Source organism: Lepidochelys olivacea (genome assembly GCF_965140295.1).
Source record: "Lepidochelys olivacea isolate rLepOli2 genome assembly, chromosome: 1".
In the NCBI taxonomy this organism is placed as follows: Eukaryota; Metazoa; Chordata; order Testudines; family Cheloniidae; genus Lepidochelys; species Lepidochelys olivacea.
In genome coordinates, this window is record NC_140411.1 from 57,892,694 (window position 1) to 57,917,709 (window position 25,016).

At 40.7% G+C, this 25,016-nt stretch overlaps 1 protein-coding gene across 4 annotated transcripts in view; it reads right to left on the bottom strand.

Annotated features, from left to right (window-relative positions):
- The window catches only part of RNASEH2B (ribonuclease H2 subunit B), a 51,491-nt gene extending 36,925 nt beyond the window's left edge, over window positions 1-14,566 (bottom strand). The window contains exons 1-2 of one of the 4 annotated variants that reach the window (XM_084615063.1): window positions 14,145-14,454; window positions 600-671 (exon numbers count right to left, since the gene is read on the bottom strand). In XM_084615063.1, the coding sequence (XP_084471189.1) occupies window positions 600-671; window positions 14,145-14,211 (139 nt within the window). In that variant the 5' untranslated portion in view covers window positions 14,212-14,454. The other 3 variants (XM_084615064.1, XM_084615062.1, XM_084615061.1) reach the window with 3 other exon arrangements.
- Between the last annotated feature and the right edge of the window lie 10,450 nt (window positions 14,567-25,016).

A 25,016-nucleotide genomic window follows, 5' to 3' on the forward strand; every position in this document is an offset into this window, starting at 1 on the left:
AAAAGAAAGTCTTAGACAAAGGCAGCTTTAAGATACACTAGCTATACAACCAAAGAAGAAAATGATTGTTTTGGAGATTGGAGGGAGGTTCATTAAATTTTCTACATATCTGTTTTTCTAATATGTTTCTAATTAAAGGTAAATCATCATCTACTGTCAAGAAAAGAGATACCACACTTTGGACTGAGTAAAAAGAAAATCATAGTTAAAAATGAAAAGGCTCAAAAGTTTGGCAAGTGTAATAAAAGCCTCTCCTAGCTGAATGTTTATTTTATAGGTGACTAGCTGAAGAATCTAAATTTGGATTTATAAGAAAGGCCTGTGGATCCCCAAAAAAACTAATGCATTTAAAAGACACACTTGAAATATACCACTTTTTTGTGCTGCCAATATTTCTGATGAACAGTTCAACCAATTAAAATTATAAAACAAATCCTAAATGTTTTAACTCAATTAACTACATGGCATCCTCAACAAAATCTCTGGCACATGAGATTAACCCTATCATCATTTCAGCTTGCAAAATATTAATTCTCTGGTAGAGATAAGGAGAGAATTAACCATAATATTAACAATGTCCTTAACTGTTGCAAACTTGCCTGTACTTGGATTACGCAGTCTTGTAAATAAAGGTCCACCATCAGGTTTCATAGGAAGATCAGTAACAGGCTCTGAAAAGAATTATAAAATTATAAATTGAGAGATCTTTCCCACCCCATCATACTTCACCAACATACTTGTCTGTATTAATTGGATTTACCTTTCAGGTACTGGTAATTTCCCCCTGAAAGCCACCCAGTATGTCCATTACATCAGAACACACAAATGGCCATGCTGGACAAGAACAATGGCCACCTAGCCCAGTATCCTGTCTTATGACAGTGGCAAGTGCCAGTGTTTCAGAGAAAATGGACAGCACAGGGCAATTTCCAATCATCCATCCCCCCGCCATCCACGCCCGGCTTTTGGAAATTGGAGGTTTAGGGACACCCAGAGCATGAGATTGCATCCCTAATATCTCTTATATATGCTCATATATCTTTTTAGAGATGGGGTGACAAAAACTGCACATACTGTACTGCGGGTGTGGGTGTTCCATGGATTTATACAGTGGTGTTATGATATTTTCAGTTTTGTTTTCTATCCCTTTCCTAATGGTCCTAACATTCAGTTAGCTTTTTTTCCACTCCTTTGATTGCTGCTGCACACTCAGTGGAGGTTTTCAGAGAACTATCCACAGTGCCTCCACAATCTCTTTCTTATGCAGTAACAACTCCTTTAGACATCATGGTTTTGTATGTATAGTTGGAATTATGTTTTCAAAAACGCACTACTTTGCCCTCATCAACACTGAATTTCATTTGCCATTTTGTCACAGTCACACAGCTCTGTGAGATCCCTTTGTAACTCTTCAAAGTCAGCTTTGGACCTAACTATCTTAAGTAATTTTGTATCATCTGCAAATTTTGCCACCTCATCATTTACCCCCTTTCCCAGACCATTTATAAGTATGTTGAACAGTCTGGTCCCAGCACAGATCCTTTGGGGACCCTCCTATTTACCTCTCTCCATTTATTCCTACCCTTTGGGTATGCCTATACTGTCATTAAAAACCCACAGCAGGCCAGTACCAGCTGACTCAAGCTCAGGGTGCTTGGATTAAAGGGCTGTTTAATTGTGGTGCAGACATTCAGGCCTGAGCCTGAACATCTACACCACAATTAAATAGCCCCTTAACCTGAGTCCTGGGAGTCAGAGTCAGCTGGCATGGGCCAGCCACGAGTGTCTAATTGCACTGTAGAGATACCCCTTGTTTCCTAGCTTGAAACCAGTTACCGATTCATGAGAGGACCTTCCCTCTTATCCCATGACTGCATACTCTGCTTAAAAGCCTTTGGTGAGGGACCTTGTCAAAGGCTTTCTGAAAGTCCAATTACACTATATCCATTGGATCACCCTTGTCCATGTTTGTCGGCACCTTCAAAGAATTCTACTAGATTGGTGAGGCAGCATTTGCCTTTATAAAAGCCAACGCATTGTGTTCATCTATGTACCTGATAATTTTTTTGTTACCTAGAGATTCAACCAATTTCCTGGTACTCAAGTTAGGCTTACTGGCCTGTAATTGCCAGGATCACCTCTGGGGACTTTGTTAAAAATTGGTGTTCCATTAGCTACCCTTCAGTTATCTGATACGGAGGCTGATGTAAGTGATAGGTATATCACAGGTAGTAGTTCTGTATTTTCATATCTGAGTTTCTTCAGAACTCCTGGGTGAATACCAAGTGGTCCTGGTGGCATATTACTGTTTAATTTATCTATTTGTTCCAAAACCTCCTCTATTGACTTCTCAAGCTGTGAAAGTTCCTCAGATTTGTCACCTAAAAAAATGGCTCAGATGCAGGGATGTCCCTCACATCCAATACAGTGAAGACCAATACAAAGAATTCATTTAACATCTCCATAACGGACTTGTCTTCCTACAGTGCACCTTTAGCACCTTGATTGTCCAGTGGCCCCGCTGACTGTTTGGTAGGCTTCGTGCTTCTGATGCACTTAAAAAAATATTTTCTGTTAGTGTGTCTTTTTCTAGTTGCTCTTCAAATTTTTTCTTGGCCTGCCCTAGTTTACGCTTGACTTGCCAGAGTTTATGCTCCTTTCTATTTTCCTCACTAGGACCCAACTTCCACCTGTTGGACCAGATCCTGTGTATCACTTAGAATTAAAACAAGAATTGGCTCTCCCTTTGTGGATTCCAGGACAAGCTGTTCCAACAAGCAGTTATTTATGATGTCTAGAAATTTTATCTCTGTGTCCCTTCCTGAGGTGACATATACCCAGTCAATATGAGGATACCTGAAATCCCCCAATCATTAATTTGTTTTCTGTCTTTGTAGCCTGTCTAATCTCCCTGAGGATTTCACAATCACTATCACCATCCTGGTCAGGGAGCCAGTAGTAAATTCCTACTACTATACTCTGATTGTCCAAGCACTGAATTTCTATCCATAGAGATTCTATGGTACACTTTGATTCGTTTAAGATGTTTACTTTATGTGACTCTAGGCTTTCTTTCACATACAATGCCATGTCCCCACCAGACCTACTCTGTCATTTCTTCCATTGACTAGAAGTAATTTTCATTAGAAATCAGTTATGCTTGAAAATCAGGTTGGCATGCAGACGGGGAAAACATTGCAATGGTGCTGTCTTGCAGAAATAGATACCAAACCAACTTGGCCTTGAAATATTAAGAACCCCCTATTTAAATGGAACACATACAGGAGAGAATACTCAAGAATAAGAAGTCAGGGTAAGAAAGCATTACTTTTGTGGAAAGGGCATCAGATATAAGAGAAAAAGACCACATTTTGCAAGCCCTATAAAAGGCACAGAGATCTTTACTTACAAAGGTAACTGGATTGCCCTTTTTTTTTTTTTTTTGAGGTTTTCAGCTCCATATTCAGTGAAAAAGATAATGTTGTTGCTAAGTTAATGGGCTTTCTTAAAAAGAAGTATCAAAGCAGCTTTGTTGTTTCCAGGAAAACTAAGAATTAAAATGTGTCTTTTGTCTTAAGGTCTAAGACCCATAATTGGTTAAAAAAATTGGAGAATATAACTAAAAACCAAACCAGAGATGCAAGAGGTCTCTTGTTAAATCCTAAAGGAAGATGGATTATTTGCCACAATATACAAGAATAGTTTTTATAAACTCTGCCCCAAAGGGTTGCTTTTATATGAGCAAAAAACAAGTTAGTGAGTGTATGCAAGGTCTTTTGATTAGAAATTATGCCTTTCAATTAATTATACTGCACCTAGACACTGTACCAAGATGGAGGCAGGTAGACAAAACTGCTCACCCAGTAAAGGTGGGTGTATTAGCAACAGATAAACTAGACAACTGTTCATCCAGCACAGCATTTAGAATATGACTACATTACACAGATTCACTCAAATATATAGTGCCTTTATAACCCTAACAAGGTAATTAAGAAGTAAGCATAATGTGTTTATGGGGCTGTTTAAATAAATGTTAAAACTGGTTTTATGCAGCATTGTTGTAGCTGTGTTAGTCCCAGGGTATTAGAGAGACAAGGTGGGTGAGGTCATATCATTCACTGCAGTGGCTCTCAACCTTTCCAGACTACTGGTACCCCTTTCAGGAGTCTGATTTGTCTTATGTACCCCAAAGTTTCACCTCTCTTAAAAACTACTTGCTTACAAAAATCAGACATAAATACAAAAGTGTCACAGCACACTGTTACTGAAAAATTGCTTACTTTTTCAGTTTTACCATATAATTATAGATCAACTGAAATATAAATACTGTACTTACATTTCAGTGTATAGTATATAGAGCAGTATAAACAAGTCATTGTCTGTATGAAATTTTAGTTGGTACTGACTTTGCTAGTGCTTTTTATGCAGCCTGTTGTAAAACTAGGCAAATATCTAGATAAATTGATGTACCCCCTGGAAGACCTCTGTGTACCCCCAGGGATACACGTACCCTCGGTTGAGAACCACTGTCTTATTGGACCAACTTCTACTGGAGAGAGAGAGAAAAGCTTTTGAGCTTTTTTTATTACCTTTTTTATATTACCTCATCCACCTTGTGTCTCTCTAAAATTGGTTTTGCTATAAATCATATAAGATATATGCTACGGTAATCTTTGCAGTATTCATCAAGTAACACTAAACAGTTTTAAAAAAATGCTTTGAGATGGACACGTCATTTTCACTGAAGTCTACAAAGTGAATTTCACAACTTACTCTATCCTGAACCTGATTTAAGAGAGGCTATAAAAGCTTTGAAAATGTGCAGCACAGCAGGTACACTAAACGGTAATCCCAGCACCCTTACTTTCTATCGTCATGCATTCCCTCACATGAAAGCCTCTCTAAGTTTAACACAGGCCAAGTCTAAAATAATACCAGAATAAACAATTAAAGCTTTTTAAAAGTGTCCAGACTTCTTTCACATTTAATGAAAACGCTCAGGTCATCTGATGACTTTCACTTGCCCGACTCATTCCTAAAATCTTGCGGGAAACCTTATCACATTTCCTGGAGGTCAGACATACAACCAAATTCCATATTATATAATGGTTATTGTTACATGACTAAATTGGAAGTGCATTTTATTTTTATTTTTCTTTAATTCAGACTGGTGAAATTGACCCTTGATGTTCTGACAGCTGCTAATCGCTAGCTCCACCTTTCATTTCATCACAGCCCTTGAATCCCCCTGGCAGGCCAGTTTCTCTCTGTGCCAACACCAGGCCCAATGCAGTTCTGCGTTATACTTCTACTACATGAAGGAGCATACAACCCCACCAAGCTACATGAAGCAATAATGGATGACCCAAAATCTATTTTTATAAGCAAATTTTAGAAATGAATACTCTGTTTAACAGACTGGTATCAAAGGATATGGAATTCTCAGGCAAAGAGATGCCATTAAGGTTAGCCTTAAAAGAACATTGAGGGCTTTTTTTCAAAAAGAAAGGCTCATTAAAAAGTCTGGAACTACAAAGTTAAGATTTCATTTAAAAACAGATATTAAAACATATGGATTTATCTAGTTTAAAGTCATCTACATAACTGTATTTTCTTCCATTCCCAGCAGTACTGCCAGCCCATGCAGCCTTTGCACATTGTTTACAACATGGGAACATTTTGATGAAGTCCTTTTGATAGATATTTTAATAAAAGCTTTAAATAAAGACAAAGTGACATACTAATACTGCCGATATTTTAGATCTAATAATCTCGCTTCATCTGTGTACCTCGTGGAGTCAAGGAACTCTGAAGTACATGGCTTTAGCTCAGTACCAACAACTTTATGGTACATAAGTGTGATGCCCTACGACTCTGCAACCCAGGCTTATAAGTAATACAGACCTTTTAGAAGGACTGAATAAGATTACATAGGATTTATGACACTTTACATCATCCAAGAGTTTTACAAAGTTTAACTAATAATCAATATGAAGAATGTATTAGTTCCAATCAACAGAGGAATCAACTCAGTTACACAGAGGATAAGTGACTTGGTAGAGATCAGAAAGTCAGTCAAGTATCAAAGACAGGACTATAAACTTGATTTCTTGACTCCCAGTCCGATACTTCATCTTCAGAAAAACCTCAACTACTTTAGAAAACAGGCATTTTTGCACAGACACATTCTGTAGGAGCATCCATTGTATGTTCTTTGAAAATTTTGCTTTTGCATTCGATTTCTCAACTATGTTCAAACATCAGAAAGTGCTGGAGAGCTTACATTTCTGGCTTTCTTCATAACAAATCTGTAATACTATCTTCAAAAATTGAGCGAGGACTTCTCCAATGCTTACTGTCAATGCGCTAATGGTTATCAGTCTGGCAATCGCTGAAACATTGATTGGTACTCTCCAGCAAAGGTCTAAATTCAGAAATGATGTTTAAGGTGGTACAAGTTGCACTCCTCAAACTCACACCACCTTATGTATCACCTGTGAATTGTAAGGTGCAGTCACGGACAAACATGAGTTATCTTGAGTGAAACTTCAGAGAAAAAACTACCAGATGGTTTGGTTAGTCTTTTGCCCCTATTCCCAAATGGAATGACTGATTTTGCCTATGAGGACCACTATAACCCTCCTCTGGCTTCACCCCGTTCAGGCATAATTCACCTTTTTTAAAGCAACTAACAAGGAGCAAGTCTAAGACTTGCCTACAGAGAAATAGCACTAATTCAGCAATCGGTGTAGCTGTAACCATGCTGAACCCTAGGTGTAGATAAGGGCATGCCAGAGTTTGCACCCACTGAAGTATGGGTAAACTCTGATTAGCGTAAGCAAGGTTAAATCCTGACTAGCTTAACTGATGCAAACCCCAGCTTCCTCTTGTCTATGCTTAAGTGTCAGCATTGGTGCAGGTACACCAACTGCTGAATCAGCATTATTCCTGAGTGTAGACAATGCCTAAATTGATGTAACTTGCTCACTCAGGAGCCAGAAGATAGGAACAGAAGGAGGGGAGGGTCTCATCTCTTTTCGGTTATTTTACTTGCTATACTCCTCTCTTCTGGCCCCTCAGCTTATGAGTTACATCAAAGTAGTCTTCCTTATACTTAGTGGACCATATTCAGAGATGACATATTAGAATGGGTGCAAATTACCTGTTGGTAAAATGTCTTAAGTGTAAGGGAATCTAAGCTGATATAATGTACACATTGGGGGAAGCACAGGTAAATTATGCCAACAAAGCCGCTCTCTAAACTCACCACTGAATTTGGCCTGGACACTTAATCCACTAACTTTTTAAGATGACTTTAATATTAATATATATTCTGCAGTGTTTTTATGTAATATGTACAAAGTTCTTATTGGATTTTTTTTAAACCTACTTGTTCAGGGAATGTTGTTGAAGAGACAGATAAATATAAAAGTCCAAATGTCTCTCTGAATTTCAAATTCTAAGCAATTCCTGGATCCTGTTTTATAACTCTACTACTGTGTTTTGCTCTTTGGCAGATGAACAAATTGGGCTAAACAGCTTTTATTTTAGGTTAAACAGAAATGAACAAAACCAAGTGTTTTAAAAGGCAGGATCTTAACATGCTGCTCCTGGGGGAATTCTGTACCACTGCGTAATGCAGAATTTTGCAGAAATTAATGTTTTGCACACAGAATTTCCTTTCCCCCACAGAAATGGGCTCTACTGCTGCTAGCTGCCACTAGGAACCAATGGACTCGGCAGAGACCAGCTTGCACATAGAAGACACTGCTTGGGGGGAGGGAGAGAGAGCTAGAAGGTTCCTGGAAGCTGCAGTTCCCAGCATTCCCTGAGGGAAAGAGAGGGCAGTATGCAGGAAACTCTGTGCAAGCCTGGGACCAAGCATCAGGCTGTTTCTCCGTCTGGATCCCTGGGCTCTGAGGGAGGAAGTGTGTTTGGGCATGGGGGGCCCCTGCAGCTGGGCTCTGGGAGCGGACCGGGCTATCTGGGTTGGGGGGGCCTTGATGCTGGACTCTGGGGAGGAGGGGGTTTGGATGTATTGGCCGTGGGGGGGGCCCCACAGGTAGGCTTGGGGGCGAGGGGTTGTGGGTGTCTGGCCCCCTGGCTGGGATCCGGGGGGGGGCAAAGGGGACAGAGAAACAGGAACTGGGTTGTCATAGGGGTTTCTTTAACTCTCTACTCCCGGGGGAATTTTTGTGCATGTCTGAATTGTTACAGATATATTTGCTGACAGGTATTTTGAAATAAATTACCAAAATAATTGGAATTGGCGTGATTAACTTGTAGTGTTATTTTGACAAATAAAATTTGCAGAATTGTGCAGAATTTTAAAATATTGTGCACAGAATTTTTAAATTTTTAAATGCCCCCAGGAGTAATGACATGTAAAAAAATAAATATAATCTGTCTAAGTTGTTAATATAAATTATATTTTACATACTATGTGTCCTAGAACTTATTTTAATATGACTACTTTTCCAATATGATCCAGAGTTTTCAAGTTGGTCACTCTTCTTCTCTTATTCCTTAGGCTAATATGAAAGCCCCACATATTCCGTTATGCTTGCTGATGCCCTATGGGTTGATAGCACAGTCTCAATCTGATAATTTGGTAAACAACATTTGCTCAGGAAACATGCCAAGTATCCTGCAGACGAAAAAGTAAACCACAAAATAACGGTTCCTTTCATTATTAAACGATGAAAACAGGCTTTTTCTTTGCTCATGTGATTACTTCAACTGAAGACTTAGAAATTGCACCACTCAACCTTCCAATTTAACTATTTGGCATTCCACTGATTTCTGTTGCAAGTACTCACAATATCTTGCCATTTCCAATGCTGCATCACAGTGATCAGCTGGGGAAAAGCATGTCACCATTAACTGAAGTGCAAAAGTTTCATATTAAGATTTACTATCAGTCTGAATGATGACTCAGGAGATGGATAATGGAATAACAGAGCTTTTTATTTCTAGCTAACTGTTTTCAATCCAATCTGCCATGAGCAACTAAAAATCATGCTAGGGCTGTTCAATGGTCTCTGTGACATTAATACAATAATAATTCTCAGTACAATGGGACTATTCACATGAGAAAAGTTGTGCATGTGGTTAAGGGTTTGCAGGGTCAGGCCCTAACTTTGTAGCACTCTATTTCACACCGTTTTCAATATAGCAAGCTGCTGTCATGCTGCTTGGGGCTTGACAGATATCAAGATACACATGATTTAGGTAGAGTTTCAGTTTCACTTCTGAATACTTGCTGACAAGTCCCCTAATTTCAGTTTCCCTTCTCTATCTGGACTGATTCCAAGACATCTGCTTCTTTGCAGAATTAGCCCATCCTCTCCATTAATGTTAAAATAAGGCATAATCAAAGCAAGATGAACTATTCATGTCCAGGTGAAAATAATGCTACTGAATATATAGGGTGGTACATGATATCAACACCCATGTGAGATATTCTAATGCTAAGATTACTCATGTGAGCAGCTACAGGTGTGCCTTAGTGTTTCTAGGATTGGACCCTTTGTTACTTTTTCTTCTTGGAAAGTAGGTACATCCAATTAGCTCTTTTGTGCTTCTTGTTGTAACATTAAAACAAATCTTTTCTCTCCATAATTCAATGTTTCCCTGCATAAGATCAGAAACTTGTTACTAACCTACCCCACAAAGGAGTTGCAAGAACTAGAGAGACAAGATAGAGACTCCACAATTAAGGACCAGATCCTGTAAATAATTATTCATCTGAGTAACCCCCTTACCCACATAAGTAGTCCCACTGAAGACCATGGAACTATTATCATGAGTAAGGACTACTCGTATAAGTAAGAGTTATCATGATCAGGCCCTAAAATTGTAACAAACTTTTGTTATAAGCCCCATTTTGCCCACTTAACTTCCTCAAAAAACAGACTATTCTATTGGAAATTTGGAAAGCAAAGTCAAGTTTTGCAAGTATAGCCACAAGAGAATTTACGGAAATTATGACAAAACACTTCTGAAATATGGGACTTCAAAAAATGGTATTCAACTTCTTGTAATTTCTCAAAAACACTTAATCAAAAAACATTACATTTATTATATTCAGTGGTCTTCAATTAGACCTCAACCATAGGACTATTTCTGATTATGTCAGCAGCAAAACCTTGGAGCTGTTTGCTGTGGACTTTTGAAACTCCATATGTGCTTTCAGGTTCTACTGAATTTAATAAACTTTCCTATACATTTGATGAACTTTATAAACTTTGCTGGCAAAGTTGGCAGCTTTGCCAGTGCAGCTGTTCCCACACCAGGAGCACTCTGCTGGTATATTATACCTATACTATACCAGTAAAGCTCCCCTACTGTACACATAGCCTCTGTAAGGAAACCTGAGTTCCTGGAATTTACAAGCTCTGGCTCCACTTCTGAAAATGCTGATGTGAGAGATTAACATTTTGCACAGAACTGACTGCTCACATGCATAAAGTTAAGTGTGTTAAAATTAATAGGAAAGAGGCATTTGTTGGCAAAGTCAGCTGTTTGAATACAGTACTTAACTTTAAACTGAAGTTTGCATAGATGTCAAAGTAAGAAGTGGCGAAGAGTCCTGTGGCACCTTATAGACTAACAGACGTATTGGAGCATAAGCTTTCGTGGGTGAATACCCACTTCATCGGATGCCTCATCCTATACTGGAATTCAGGAAATCTGGGTTCTATTCCTGGTTTTGTCACTAGGCTGGTAGGTGACCTCACTTCACCTCACCTGGTACCTCAGTTTTCCCATCTGTAAAATGAGGAGAATGATACTGACCTCTATTGTAAACTGCTTTGAGATCTGCAGATGAAATGCATGATATAAGAGCTAGCAGTTATTATTAGGGCTGTCAAGCGATTAAAAAAGTTAATCACGATTCATTGTGCTGTTAAACAACAATAGAATACCATTTATTTAAAATATTTTTGGATGTTTACTACATTTTCAAATATATTAATTTCAATTACAACAATACAAAGTGTACAGTGCTCACTTTTATATTACAAATATTTGCACTGTAAAAAACAAAATAATTGTATTTTTCAATTCACCTCATACAAGTACCGTAGTGCAATCTCTTTACCATGAAAGTTGAACTTACAAATGTAGAATTATGTAGAAAAAAACCAAACAACTACATTTAAAAATGAAACAATATAAACTTTAAAGCCAACAAGTCCACTCAGTCCTACTTCTTGGTCAGCCAATCACGCAGACAAAGTTGGTTACAATTTGCAGGAGATAGTGCTGCCTGCTTCTTATTTACAACGTCACCTGAAAGTGAGAACAGGCATTTGCATGGCACTGTTGTAGCTGGCATTGCAAGATATTTATGTATAAGATGCGTTAAAAGTTCATATGTCCCTTTATGCTTCAACCACCATTCCAGAGGACATGGTTCCATGCTGATGATGGGTTCTGCTTGATAACGATCCAAAGCAGTGCAGACCAACACATGTTCATTTTCATCATCTGTGTCAGATGCCACCAGCAGAAGGTTGATTCTCTTTTTGGTGGTTTGGGTTCTGTAGTTTCTGCATCAGAGTGTTGCACTTTTAAGACTTCTAAAAGCATGCTCCACATCTCATCCCTCTCAGATTTTAGACAGCACTTCAGATTCTTAAACCTTAGGTTGAGTGCTGTAGCTAGTTTTAGAAATCTCACATCGGTACCTTCTTTGTATTTTGTCAAATCTGCTGTGAAAGTGTTCTTAAAACAAACATGTGCTGGGTCATCATCATCCAAGACTGCTATAACATGAAACATATGCAGAATGCAGACAAAACAGAGTAGGAGACATATAATTCTCCCCGCAAGGAGTACAGTCACAAATTTAATTGACCCATTATTTTTTTTAATGAGCATCATCAGCATGTCCTCTGGAATGGCGGCTGAAGCATGGAAGGGGTATACGAATGTTTAGCATATTAGCATGTAAATACCTTGCAACACCAGCTACAAAAGTGCCATGCGAACGCTTGTTCTCACTTTCAGGTGACGTTGTAAATAAGGAGCAGGCAGCAGTATCTCCCGTCAATATAAACAAACTTGTTTGTCTTAGCTATTGGCAGAATAAGAAGTAGGATCAAGTGGACTTGGCTCTGAAGTTTTACACTTTTGTTTTTGAGTGCAGTTATGTAACCAAAAAAAAAAAAAAATCTGCATTTGTAAATTACACTTTCATGATAAAGACATTACACTTCAGTACTTGTATGATGTGAATTGAAATACACTATTTCTTTCGTTTATCATTTTTACAGCACATATATTGGTAATCAAAAATAATAATATAAAGTGAGCACTGTGCACTTTGTATTCTGTGTTGTAACTGAAATCAATACTGAAAATGTAGAAAAACATCCAAAAATATTTAGTAAATTTCAATTGGTATTCTATTGTTATTAGTGTGATTAATCGCAATTCATTTTTTGAACCGTGATTCATTTTTTTGAGTTAATCGCATGAGTTAACTGTGATTAATTGATAGCCCTAGTTGTTATTACTATCAGCAGCAGCATCTTGTACACTTTGTATCTCAGATCCAAGTGTGGAACAGACAGGCAGGAATCAGCAAATCCAGAAGAAAATAGGGTTGAGAAATGCATCTTTTCTCCGTTTCCTACAGTTTGTGCACATTCTCTCTCACTCAGCCACCTTCATTTAAAAATTAACCAATCTTTTGTTTGGAGATAACTGAAGGTAAGAATCAGATGTACTTGTGGCACCTTAGAAACTAACACATTTATTAGAGCATAAGCTTTCGTGAGCTACAGCTCACTTCATCGGATGCATACAGTGGAAAATATAGTGGGGAAATTTTATATACACAGAGAACATGAAACAATGGGTGTTACCATACGGTAGCTCACAAAAGCCTATGCTCTAATAAATGTGTTAGTCTCCAAGGTGCCAGAAGTACTCCTTTTCTTTTTACGGATACAGACTAACACGGCTGCTACTCTGAAACCTAAGAATCAGATGACATTTTAAATCCAGACACTGCAAAAAATTAGCAGTAATGCAATTTTACATTTACAAATCATAGTGAATGACAGTTGTGGAGTGGAGGGAAATACAGGCCAGAGATGATTTCAGTTTTTAAGGCCCTCATCTGAAACATTCTTCCATCAGATACAGGGAATTCTGTTTTATCCTATAAGGATGAAGGGTTGAGTAGACCCCACCAGGTTTAGAACTTTGTGATTCAGAGGGGTCTAAGTGTTTCGAATCTGATGTTTATGTCTCTACGCCATTCCCTTTAGAAAACAGAAGACAGAATAAACTGTGAAGTAAGTAAGGCTCCTTCACGAGAGATCATCAAAAACAGGTGAGATCAAGCACCTGTGAGAGTACTCTAGAAATGATATTTTGCACTTGCACAGCACCTTCTCTCCAAGGATCTCACAGCAATTTACTAATTCTAACGAGTTAGGCCTTATGACATCCCAGTGATGTAGGAAAATATTGAGTATGGACTGAGAAGCAGAATGGTGAACTCTGTAAGACTTTGCTTAAGGTTACACACAGGAAGGTCCGGTAGATGATCCTGCTTCTTAGCACGATAGGGGTTGGCTGGATATACAGAGAGGTCATGACTAGGGTGCAAATCAGCCAAGGAAATCTAAGTATTTGATAAGGGAAGATCTCTCTCTTTCTGCAGCATCAGTAGCCTGTGAGATGCATCTAGCTCACTCGTGAGAGGGAAGGGGCAGCAGATATAGACCATCAAATCCTGCCTTAAATACGCCTCCTGCCCCCTGCCTTGACTGTAATACAGCTGCAAAGAATTTAACCTTCTACAAAGAGCAGCCCCTCAACCCCGCTGGGTGCTGCTCCCGGAGACTCGATGGGGCACAACAAGGGAAGCTGGTGTGGATCAGGGGGGGGTCAAATCTCACTGCACTGAGATCGTGCCCCTCCTTGCCGAGATGGGGCACGGGGCTCCAGTCTCCCCAGGGGGCAGCTCGTGGGGGCAGGGGGCTCAAGTCTCCCCAGGGGCCCCAGTGGCGGGGGGGGCCCCTGGGGCGCTGAGGGAGGCCCAATCTCCCCCGGGGGCGCTGGTGGGGAGACGGGGCGCCGGGGCTCCGAGCTGCTCCGCGGGGCCCGGGGGAGGGGGGGGTTACCTGGTGCAACCAGCACCCACTGGTCGGGGCGCGAGTCCGCCGGGCGCCGCCGCCCGCTACCCAGCATGGTCCGGGTCCCCCGCGCTCTTGGCGCTGCCCGTCTCGGCCTCCGCGTCCGAATAACGGCGGGGCCCGGGCGGGCGCGCGGGGCGGGGGAGCCGCGGGCGCCGCGCCCTCCCGCCAGGGCTGCCCCGGGCCCGGCGCGGGCCCGAGAGCCCGGGGGAAGGCGGGGGCCGCGCGGTCTGCGCGCGGGGATCACAGGGGAGTCCAGTCGCTCGCGCGGCAGCCAGGGAACCCCTGGCTGGGGTTTGCCACGCACCCCCCCTACCAGCGCCGCCAAATGGTACGAGCCCGGGGGAGGCGGGGCCTGACACACTGCAGCGCCTCGCGCTGGCTCCCTCTGCTCGGCCCGAGCTTGGCGCGGCGAGGCCGGGCCCCCTCCCCTGAGCCCTCCGCTCGGTGCCGGGCCCCGCCTTGAGCTGAGGGACGGACTGACGTCCCCTAACCCCTCCCCCCGCTCCGCTCCGCTCCCCACACACCCGGCCTTCCCCTCCTACCCGCCAGCCCCAGGGGCGTGACAGGGGGGTGGCGTTAAATTCGTCTCGCAGGCTGCCGGTGCCCGCTATTGCAGGGGCGCCAGGCCTACGGCGGGGCCGCACTGTGCTGCCCACCCACAACCCAAAGACCATTCCCGCCCCAAAGAGCCGGTCCAGACCACTGTTACTCGCATCTGTTAAGGCGGGCATTAAATAGCAGCGCAGCGCACGGTGTTTGCCATCCTAGAAACCCAAACAACCAAACAGCAGCAGGTCAAGACAAGGCCTGGACATGCCAAATGGCTAAGTTCATGTTACAGAAAACAATTCCCTGATGTTTGGCTATATATATTTATACCCTTAAAATTATGTTAACCTACGTTCATTTTAATTTTCCTTGATTTTTTTTTAACCTAAGGAGGGACAGGGACATAGGAAAAGCCACGGGCCGTATTACGGCATGTGCTGCAAAGCAGAAATCACTGGAAAGTTCTGCTTATAAACTGATGGCCTGATATGGTTCCACAGTTATTCTCTTTAGGACCTTACAAACTACCCACGCTACCGGATTTGCAGAATTCACCAGCAGAGTTTATAAATCCCGCTGTTTGTGTTTGCCGTGATTATAAAATCCACTGGAGCTGGCTGTGTTTGTTATCTCTGCCAGAGCATCTATATCTCAAACAGAATTGGTTACTGTGTTGAAACCTGTCTACAGCGAAAGTTTTTCATTTGGAAAATATTCTCTGTAAATATTGGCAACGATAATAACTTGGGCCTTGATCCTGGAAAAACGTAAGCCGTGCTCAAGAATATCTAAAGAAACCATATATCCAGTTTTACCAAAGCAATCCTGATTTTTTGTATAATGTCCTAGGATCCCAGGACCTTCTTTTGGGGCACTTGAAATGTCCTTGTTTTTCATTTCATCAATGAACATGCTCATTTTTTAAAATGTGTTTGTATCAAAGGTAGAATTTGTTCTGTTTACCAGCAACAGTCTAATGGAAAGCGTTCTTTGTAATGCATAGCGTTTGGAGAGAAAAGTTGAATGAGTGTAAACTCTGTCAAGGCTGTTATTTTGCTCAAAGTGAATGTTAACACTTGTTCAATACTTCATGATAAATTTATTCTCAACACTAAATTACTGCAAGAATTTCCTCTGCTCCAAGAAATATGAGCAACTTGAGTCAGAAGCTGGCTGTAGGGGGCACCAGCACACATGGTTAAGAATGTACTTTTGCATCTTGCATGAGTGTTTCCACCAACCTAAAAGATATAGCCACAAAAGTGTCCGGTTTTTATTCTGAAAATATGGTTACCTTAGCCTTATCTTCAGGATTTCAGGGGATTTCTCAGACCCCTACCATCCTGAGGAGTGCTTTAAAAATGCAATGCCTTTTGGTGGCCCAGACCTCACAGATACAGCAGCCAAAAAATTACACTGAATAGAACAGATATGCAAACAGGGAAAGATTAAGAATGAGCTCTCAAAACTGGATACTCTCATAAAAAACCAACCTTCCACACAAACTTCCTCGTGGCTGGACTTTACTAAAACTAGACAAGCCATTTATAACACACACTTTGCTTCTCTACAAAAGAAAAAGGACACTAAACTTTCTAAACTACTACATGCCACAAGGGGCCACAGCAATGGTTCCCTCAACCCACCCAGCAATATTGTTAACCTGTCCAACTATACTCTCAGCCCAGCAGAAGAAGCTGTCCTATCTCGGGGCCTCTCCTTCTGCCCCTCCACTCCCATGAACATGATACAGTTCTGTGGTGACCTAGAATCCTATTTTCGACGTCTCCAACTCAAGGAATATTTCCAACACTCCTCTGAATAACATACTAATCCACAGAGACCTTCCTACCAACACTACAAAAAGAAGGATTCTAGGTGGACTCCTCCTGAAGGCCGAGACAGCAGACTGGACTTCTACATAGAGTGCTTCCGTCGACGTGCACGGGCTGAAATTGTGGAAAAGCAGCATCACTTGCTCCACAACCTCAGCCGTGCAGAACACAATGCCATCCACAGCCTCAGAAACAACTCTGACATCATAATCAAAAAGGCTGACAAAGGAGGTGCTGTTGTCATCATGAATAGGTCGGACTATGAACAAGAGGCTACTCGGCAGCTCTCCAACATCACTTTCTACAAGCCATTACCCTCTGATCCCACTGAGGGTTACCAAAAGAAACTACTGAATTTGCTCAAGAAACTCCCTGAAAAAGCACAAGATCAAATCCGCACAGATACACCCCTGAAACCCCGACCTGGGATATTCTATCTACTACCCAAGATCCATAAACCTGGAAATCCTGGGTGCCCCATCATCTCAGGCATTGGCACCCTGACAGCAGGATTGTCTGGCTATGTAGACTCCCTCCTCAGGCCCTACGCTACCAGCACTCCCAGCTGTCTTCGAGACACCACTAACTTCCTAAGGAAACTACAATCCATCGGTGATCTTCCTGAAAATACCATCCTGGCCACTATGGATGTAGAAGCCCTCTACACCAACATTCCACACAAAGATGGACTACAAGCCGTCAGGAACACTATCCCCGATAATGTCATGGCAAACCTGGTGGCTGAACTTTGTGACTTTGTCCTCACCCATAACTATTTCACATTTGGAGACAATGTATACCTTCAAATCAGCGGCACTGCTATGGGTACCCACATGGCCCCACAGTATGCCAACATTTTTATGGCTGACTTAGAACAACGCTTCCTCAGCTCTCATCCCCTAACGCCCCTACTCTACTTGCGCTATATTGATGACATCTTCATCATCTGGACCCATGGGAAAGAAGCCCTTGAGGAATTCCACCATGATTTCAACAATTTCCATCCCACCATCAACCTCAGCCTGGACCAGTCCACACAAGAGATCCACTTCCTGGATACTACGGTGCTAATAAATGATGGTCACATAAACACCACCCTATACCAGAAACCTACTGAACGCTATTCCTACCTACATGCCTCAGCTTTCACCCAGACCACACCACACGATCCATTGTCTACAGCCAAGCTCTATGATACAACTGCATTTGCTCCAACCCCTCAGACAGAGACAAACACCTACAAGATCTCTATCAAGCATTCTTACAACTACAATACCCACCTGCTGAAGTAAAGAAACAGATTGACAGAGCCAGAAGAGTACCCAGAAGTCACCTACTATAGGACAGGCCTAATAAAGAAAATAACAGAACACCACTAGCCGTCACTTTCAGCCCCCAACTAAAACCTCTCCAACGCATTATTAAGGATCTACAACCTATCCTGAAGGACGACCCATCACTCTCACAAATCTGGGGAGACAGGCCAGTCCTTGCCTACAGACAGCCCCCCAACCTGAAGCAAATACTCACCAGTAACTACATACCACACAACAGAACCACTAACCCAGGAACCTATCCCTGCAACAAAGCCCATTGCCAACTGTGCCCACATATCTATTCAGGGGACACCATCACAGGGCCTAATAACATCAGCCACACTATCAGAGGCTCGTTCACCTGCACATCTACCAATGTGATATATGCCATCATGTGCAAGCAATGCCCCTCTGCCATGTACATTGGTCAAACTGGACAGTCTCTACGTAAAAGAATCAATGAACACAAATCAGATGTCAAGAATTATAACATTCATAAACCAGTCGGAGAACACTTCAATCTCTCTGGTCACACAATTACAGACATGAAAGTTGCGATATTACAACAGAAAAACTTCAAAACCAGACTCCAGCGAGAGACTGCTGAATTGGAATTCATTTGCAAATTGGATACAATTAACTTAGGCTTGAATAGAGACTGGGAGTGGCTAAGTCATTATGCAAGGTAACCAATTTCCCCTTGCTTTTTCCTCCCCCCCCCAGACCCCCCCCACCCTGTTCCTCAGACATTCTTGTTAAACCCTGGATTTGTGCTGGAAATGGCCCACCTTGATTATCATACACATTGTAAGGAGAGTGATCACTTTAGATAAGCTGTTACCAGCAGGAGAGTGGAGTGGGGGGAGAGAAAATCTTTTGAAGTGAAAAACACCCATTTTTTCATGGTCTGTGTGTATAAAAACATCCTCACTGCATTTTCCACTTTTATGCATCTGATGAAGTGAGCTGTAGCTCATGAAAGCTTATGCTCAAATAAATTAGTCTCTAAGGTGCCACAAGTATTCCTTTTCTTTTTGCGAATACAGACTAACACAGCTGCTACTCTGAGAACAGATATGGACAATTCTTGAGTTTAATTATTGTCTTTATTCTCATAAAGTAAGTGATGCATTATTATTAGTCATTATTATTAGCAGACAACAGCTTCTTGGACAGATTTGGCTATCAATGTAGTCACCTACAGAGTGCTCTCTTGCCTTCAACAATTTTTTTGCCTAAAAATCTGGTAAATAGAACCAGTGACCTTAATTTCTACAAACTGAAAGCCTCATACCCCATATGGCTAGCACACACACACACAAAGAATTTATATCCTGCAAATTCTTGGACAGATAAGCTATGAGAGAAGTATCAAATTTGCTGCTCTTCTGTAATGAGGGATCTATAATAGTGCCAGTCAGTAACCCCATTACAAAAGTCTGTATTATAATTATATTATACTTCAAATTTAGAAAAAAATACATTTTTAAGGCATTTTCCACCCATATGACAGAGAAACTCAGGCCCGTAAGGAGGGAATTAAAGGTTATCTTGTAACTCCTGGTGAATATATATTGTTAAAGCAGATTACAAATTCAAATAAATAATTCTATTCATTTTAAAGGAATGTCTTACAAAGAAATATGAGCTGGGATGCATTTTCTTCCACTTCATAGAATGCTGCTCACTGCGGGTGTTGTCCAAAGTTCCACCCACAAGTTTATTGGTGGCGGACACTTAGTAGCAGCTCTTGAGGGCCAGGCACTTTAATAAAAACTCTCCCTGATTCCTAACATTCCTGTGGTCATTCTTCACTTTTCTTCCAAGCTTTCTCTTGTCCATTTTGAGTGGGAGGATGTTGGCATGTCTCAAATTACTCTTCTCAGGCAATTTTTCTCTACAGTAAGAGTTGTGTCACGTGAGAGCAGATAACAGAGACTGTATATAAAAGGCCCACCTGATTACCCCAACCTGCCAGAGGGAGCTAAAGGAAAGTTAATCTTCATTACATTCTCATCACTGAAATTTCTCCCCATTCATGCTGTCATAGTGCAAAGAGCTACTGGTAGGCAAGTCCCAGCCATAATGCTAGTGTTCTGCCCCAAGCCAAATTCCTCCTCCTCAAATTATGTCCAAATATGAGTGAATTGTGATACAGATGAGATATAAATGAAACAGTTTAAAACACCTAAAGAGAATTATTTAAATTACTTTCCTTCAAAACTCTTCTCTTAGTCTTCCCCCAGTGATACTCCGACATCTTTGAGTGTTGTATACCAGGATCAATTTCAACCATAACCTTTGCTCCCCCCCTGGAGTAATGCACATCGAGTCAGACTGCCTGTCATAGTTCCAGGGCTAGCTGCACCCCTGACCCCTGCACCTCTGACCCTCTTTTAATGTACCCTTCAGGTGACTGGCCTCATGATTCTTCCACTCTTAAATGGAGACATGGGTTGACTGCTCCGTGTATACCAACCATTTATCAACCTGTTGGTTTGACTGGGTTTCAGGCACCTGCATTTCAGGAACCTGTGACCAGTGATATCGACCAACAGACTTCTTGAAATACAGCTTTTTTATTAGTGAGTTGGAACAAAGCATTAGAGAAATAAAGATTTTAAAACAACAAACAGCCTATGCTTGTAGTTAGTTTCACTTAATCTTACACATCATTACACACAAAATTAGATCAGCTTTTGTCTTAAGTTACTGGAACAGAGCAGAATCAACTTATATTCTACTAGCAAGTCCCAATCTTCCCTACCTTGCCTCTTTGGGACTCTCAATCTGCTTCCCCCAGTTTGACCAACCCTGTTCAGGCTGGTTACCGTTCTCCCCCTGGAGAGCTGGCTAGAGTCATTAAGGCTACTTGCGCTAGCATAGCCTCTTAATGGCCCTTATGTGTAAGCTGTTTGGTGACTATTAGAAAGGGCCTCCTTCCTCTTTTCCTAAGTGGGATACATCCGTAGAGTGAAATATCCATCCCCATTTATTGTACAGACAACCTTTGTACTGCCAGACCAAGAGACAGAATAATCACCCAAGAGCACCCTTGCATTTGTCTCACTGCCTATGATAGTGCACAGTTCAATTTTATAAATGGATACAAAGGTTTTGCACATGGATGATCAGAACACTTTTTAAAGTTAAATGCAAAGCTGGTCTGAGGCCATCAATAGAATATATTTAGATTAAAAACTATAAATACAGTTAAAACAGACTATTTGAAGATTGAGTGTCTTCTTACTCTGAAACGTCTTGCTTACTATGGACCCAACTGGCAAAATCCACACTGACTTCAGTGGAACAGGTTTAGGGACAGTGTCCTCAGTCCAGGAATCCATGTTTCCAGTGAAACAGTTGATGCAAAAACAAACACCTAAAGTACAACAGGCAAGCAATCCCCTCAAGTTTTAGTGGACTGTGAAACTGTAGCTCTTAAAGGGAAAACACTGAGTCCTGATCTCAGAATTCAGCATGCAAGTGATTTTCACAGTGCACTGTGAGGGAACTGGAGCTGCTTTGTAAAGAATTCCGAAGACTCTGTGTTGACCAGGTTATTGGTTATATGAATATGTTGGTTTAGTAACAGGGGTGTGAAAAATAAATAGGAAGGGAAACAATGACTCACAATAAGCCAACCTTGGTAAACACTTAAGGGTTGTTAGGAGACCTTGCTGGATTAGAAAAGACCTGGGAACATGAGATCAAAAGGACTATGGGACTCAAGAGAGAGGGAGGCAGCAGCTGGGGAGCTGCTCTGGGAAACCAGACTTACATACAGACATCCACTGGAGTGTCTGAAGAAGCTAGGCTTGCCAACATTATCATCGGGAATGGTAAGCTATCGGTAAGATAGACGTGGGGAGACTGTTTTAAAATCCTTTTTCTCTGATGCTTTGTTCCTACTGTTAAAATAAACAATACATTGGTTCAACAGGACTGTCTCATCACTACACCACTGGTCACAGACTTCTGAACGGAAGAACTGGAGGTGCCAAACCTGGATAAACACGGTTGATGCACAGTGTTGGGAAACTGGGTAATGAATTGTGTTAGTCAAATATACACTAAATACTAAATATACACTAGAGAAATGAATATTATTATAGTATTATAGGAAAATATAAAGAATGTTTTGCTTTTTGTATGTGTTCCTGCTGATGCAGCATTTCAGAAGTTAGCTGAAACATCTTCAGGGTTGTGTTGTGTAAACCATGAAAGCTGGTGTGTGTGTGTGTGTATGTATGTGTGTTAGTTGTAAAATCTTGATCTGTGGAAATAGGGTGAAACAGAGTGTCATGAGGGAATTGTTAAACTCAGTTGTGCCCTGAACATGCTAACAAGCACATACCCAAGGCCACCAAAAAACAAAAACAAACAAACAAACAAACTAAAACCTACACAGACCAGTAAGATAGAAACAACTGGAGGGAGCCAGTGGGGTTAAGAACAAAGAATAGATGACAGAAGTAGGCAGATTAAAGTAGGTTTTTAGCAGGATAAGCAAAAATGGATAAGTTTGCATTAGTTATTGGGATTTATGTATAAGAATGTTTTAATTGGGGTTTAGAAAGGACATGTGTAGAGATTAGGTAACTGATTAAACTGAGTCTGCCTGAAGTTGCAGAACAGGAGGTAAAAATAGGTGATTGGTAATAGGAAAGTGGTGAAGAAGACACAGGAAAGAACAGAGATTTGAAGAGTCATTTGAAAAGTTTCTTGCCTTATCTGTGTTTGCTTGTACATGTAATTCACAGGTGGTAATACCATTGTCTTAAAACATACCAAATAAAGCCTGAGCCTAAATTGGAGTGGATCTTGTTTGCAGCATGGGTCTTTGAAGTCTTTAAACCATGATTTGACAACTTCAGTAACTCAATCAGAGGTTAGGGGTCTATTACAGGAGTGGCTGGGAGGGAGGGGGTGGTTCTATGGCTTGTAATATGCAGGAGGTCAGACTAGAATCTGATCATTATGGTCCCTTCTGACCTTAAAATCTGATTCTATGAGTCAGCCAACAACAAGGTACTCTAGCCTATGGCCTGGTCTAGGAGGGGGAGAATTGTAGAATTCCATCCCAGGAAAGCCAAAGTTCTGAGGCCTGAAACCTGATGGGGTATATTCAGAGAAACCAGAGGTGCATTGTGACCTTGACATGCATCTTTAAGAAACTGTCATTCCACTCTTTAACCTAATGTTTTTATCTTTATTACAAATTAAATTTTCTTTCAACCAAAGGAGCCAGATTATGCTGCCTTTACTTGTATTGAGTAGCACCTTATTCCAGTTAGTCCCATTGGAATGCCACTTGGATGGCAGCATCTGGCCCATAGTAATCAGTATTCCTTTTTAAATGCTATGTATTTATGTCTTTTCTTCAGTTACTGACTTTCAAATGTTAACTCTTAATTCAGAATGGTATTTGTATTTAGGGTGACCAGATGTCCCGATTTTGTAGGGACAGTCCCGATTTTTGGGTCTTTTTCCTAAAAAGGCTCCTATTACCCTCTACCCCATCCCGATTTTTCACATTTGCTGTCTGGTCACCCTATCTGTATTATTGAATCTATAAATGGTATTGGAACCAGCTATATTCTAATGTTACTTCTACATCAGACTGGAAATCAGAAAGATCAGTTGAATTAAACATTGACTTATGAAGTGTTGTGTCTTCACTAATGCAAATTAGCCTACTATTTATTGAGAGCTGCTAAGAGATTATATTATGAATATATATAAAAACAGATTCCAGCCAAGAACAGTCTATAGATGAATTCTAGATGACAAAGGGTCCTTGCTGTTTGAAACACCTTTAACAATACTTTGTACCTTGAATGCAGATAACCAGAGAGTTGCCGTGTTAAGGTATATTTACAATATATATATATTTGTTTAAACAAAGGGGCTGTGTGAGACGCTCTAGACAGATCAAGAAGTGTTGTCTTTGATATAGCCCTTATCCAGAAAACCATACCAGAGACACAGATTTGGCAATAAAGCATCCCCTGTACTGGGCTTGGGAAGAAACCAAACTGATTACAAAGAAACACTGTAAATTGATTAAAATATGAAAGGGTAATATTAAACTTAAAGACTAAAGAACTTGTTCCATATCTTTAGAAATGGCTGCCTGAAGAGTAATATGCCTATAGTCTGAAACAGACATGTTATCCTCTGTCTTCTGGATGGGAAAAATCGAGGCATGTTTCATTTATTTGGAGTATGACCTTGGGTCAAAGAGAGATTAAAAACGTAAGCATGAGGCAGTGCAATAGTGCTTGCTGTAACAGTTAAGTATTTGGACTCTAATGCCATCAGATCCTATAGCAATATATATATTAAAACTATATAGGATTTGCATTCAATTTCCAGGAAAATGTAATGGTAGGGTAAGGACAGGTATACAGATTATTCTGGGCATTGTTATATTGGGAATATACTTAGAAACATTAAATGTAGGTAATTACTACAGTTTAAAAAAAAGAAATTAGTAGACATTTTTATTTAAACAGTGGATCTGTTTTAATTTCATCACTGATAATGCGGAGAAGACACTGACCGGAAATATAAGAAATTCTCATATAGTTCATGTTAAAACATTTTGTGAACAAATTAGAAACAATCTAATATTGTCTTTACCTGAAAACAATGTAGTTCAAAAAACATAGGAGTTTGAAGTATGCCCAAAAAAATTCTATTTGGTTGTGGGAACAAAATCTGCTCCATACACCACAAATCTGTTGAACAGATCAAAGCCTTTTTGAACAGGAGCTGCTGGAAAAAAATGATGCATACCAGTTGAAGTCAGCACTTTTATTATTCTGTTTCTAAATCATCTCAACATACCCAGACTGGTGAGTCGTAATTTCTCAGCCTCTCTCAGAATTATGTGTTTAATTTTGGCTAAATGCACAAGATCAGCAGAGATGCATGGTTATATGATTTAAAAGTTCTCAATTGTTTTGGGAGGGATACATCTATTATTAAAAGAAGAAAGTTGGAGAACAGCTAGTTCAAAACGACATCAAGAGAATTTGTTTGCAATGTTGTTGTAGCTGTGTTAGTCCCAGGATATGACAGAGACAAAGTAAGGAAGGTAACATCTTTATTGGACCACCTTTTGTTGGTGAAAGGTACAAGCTTTTCAACTA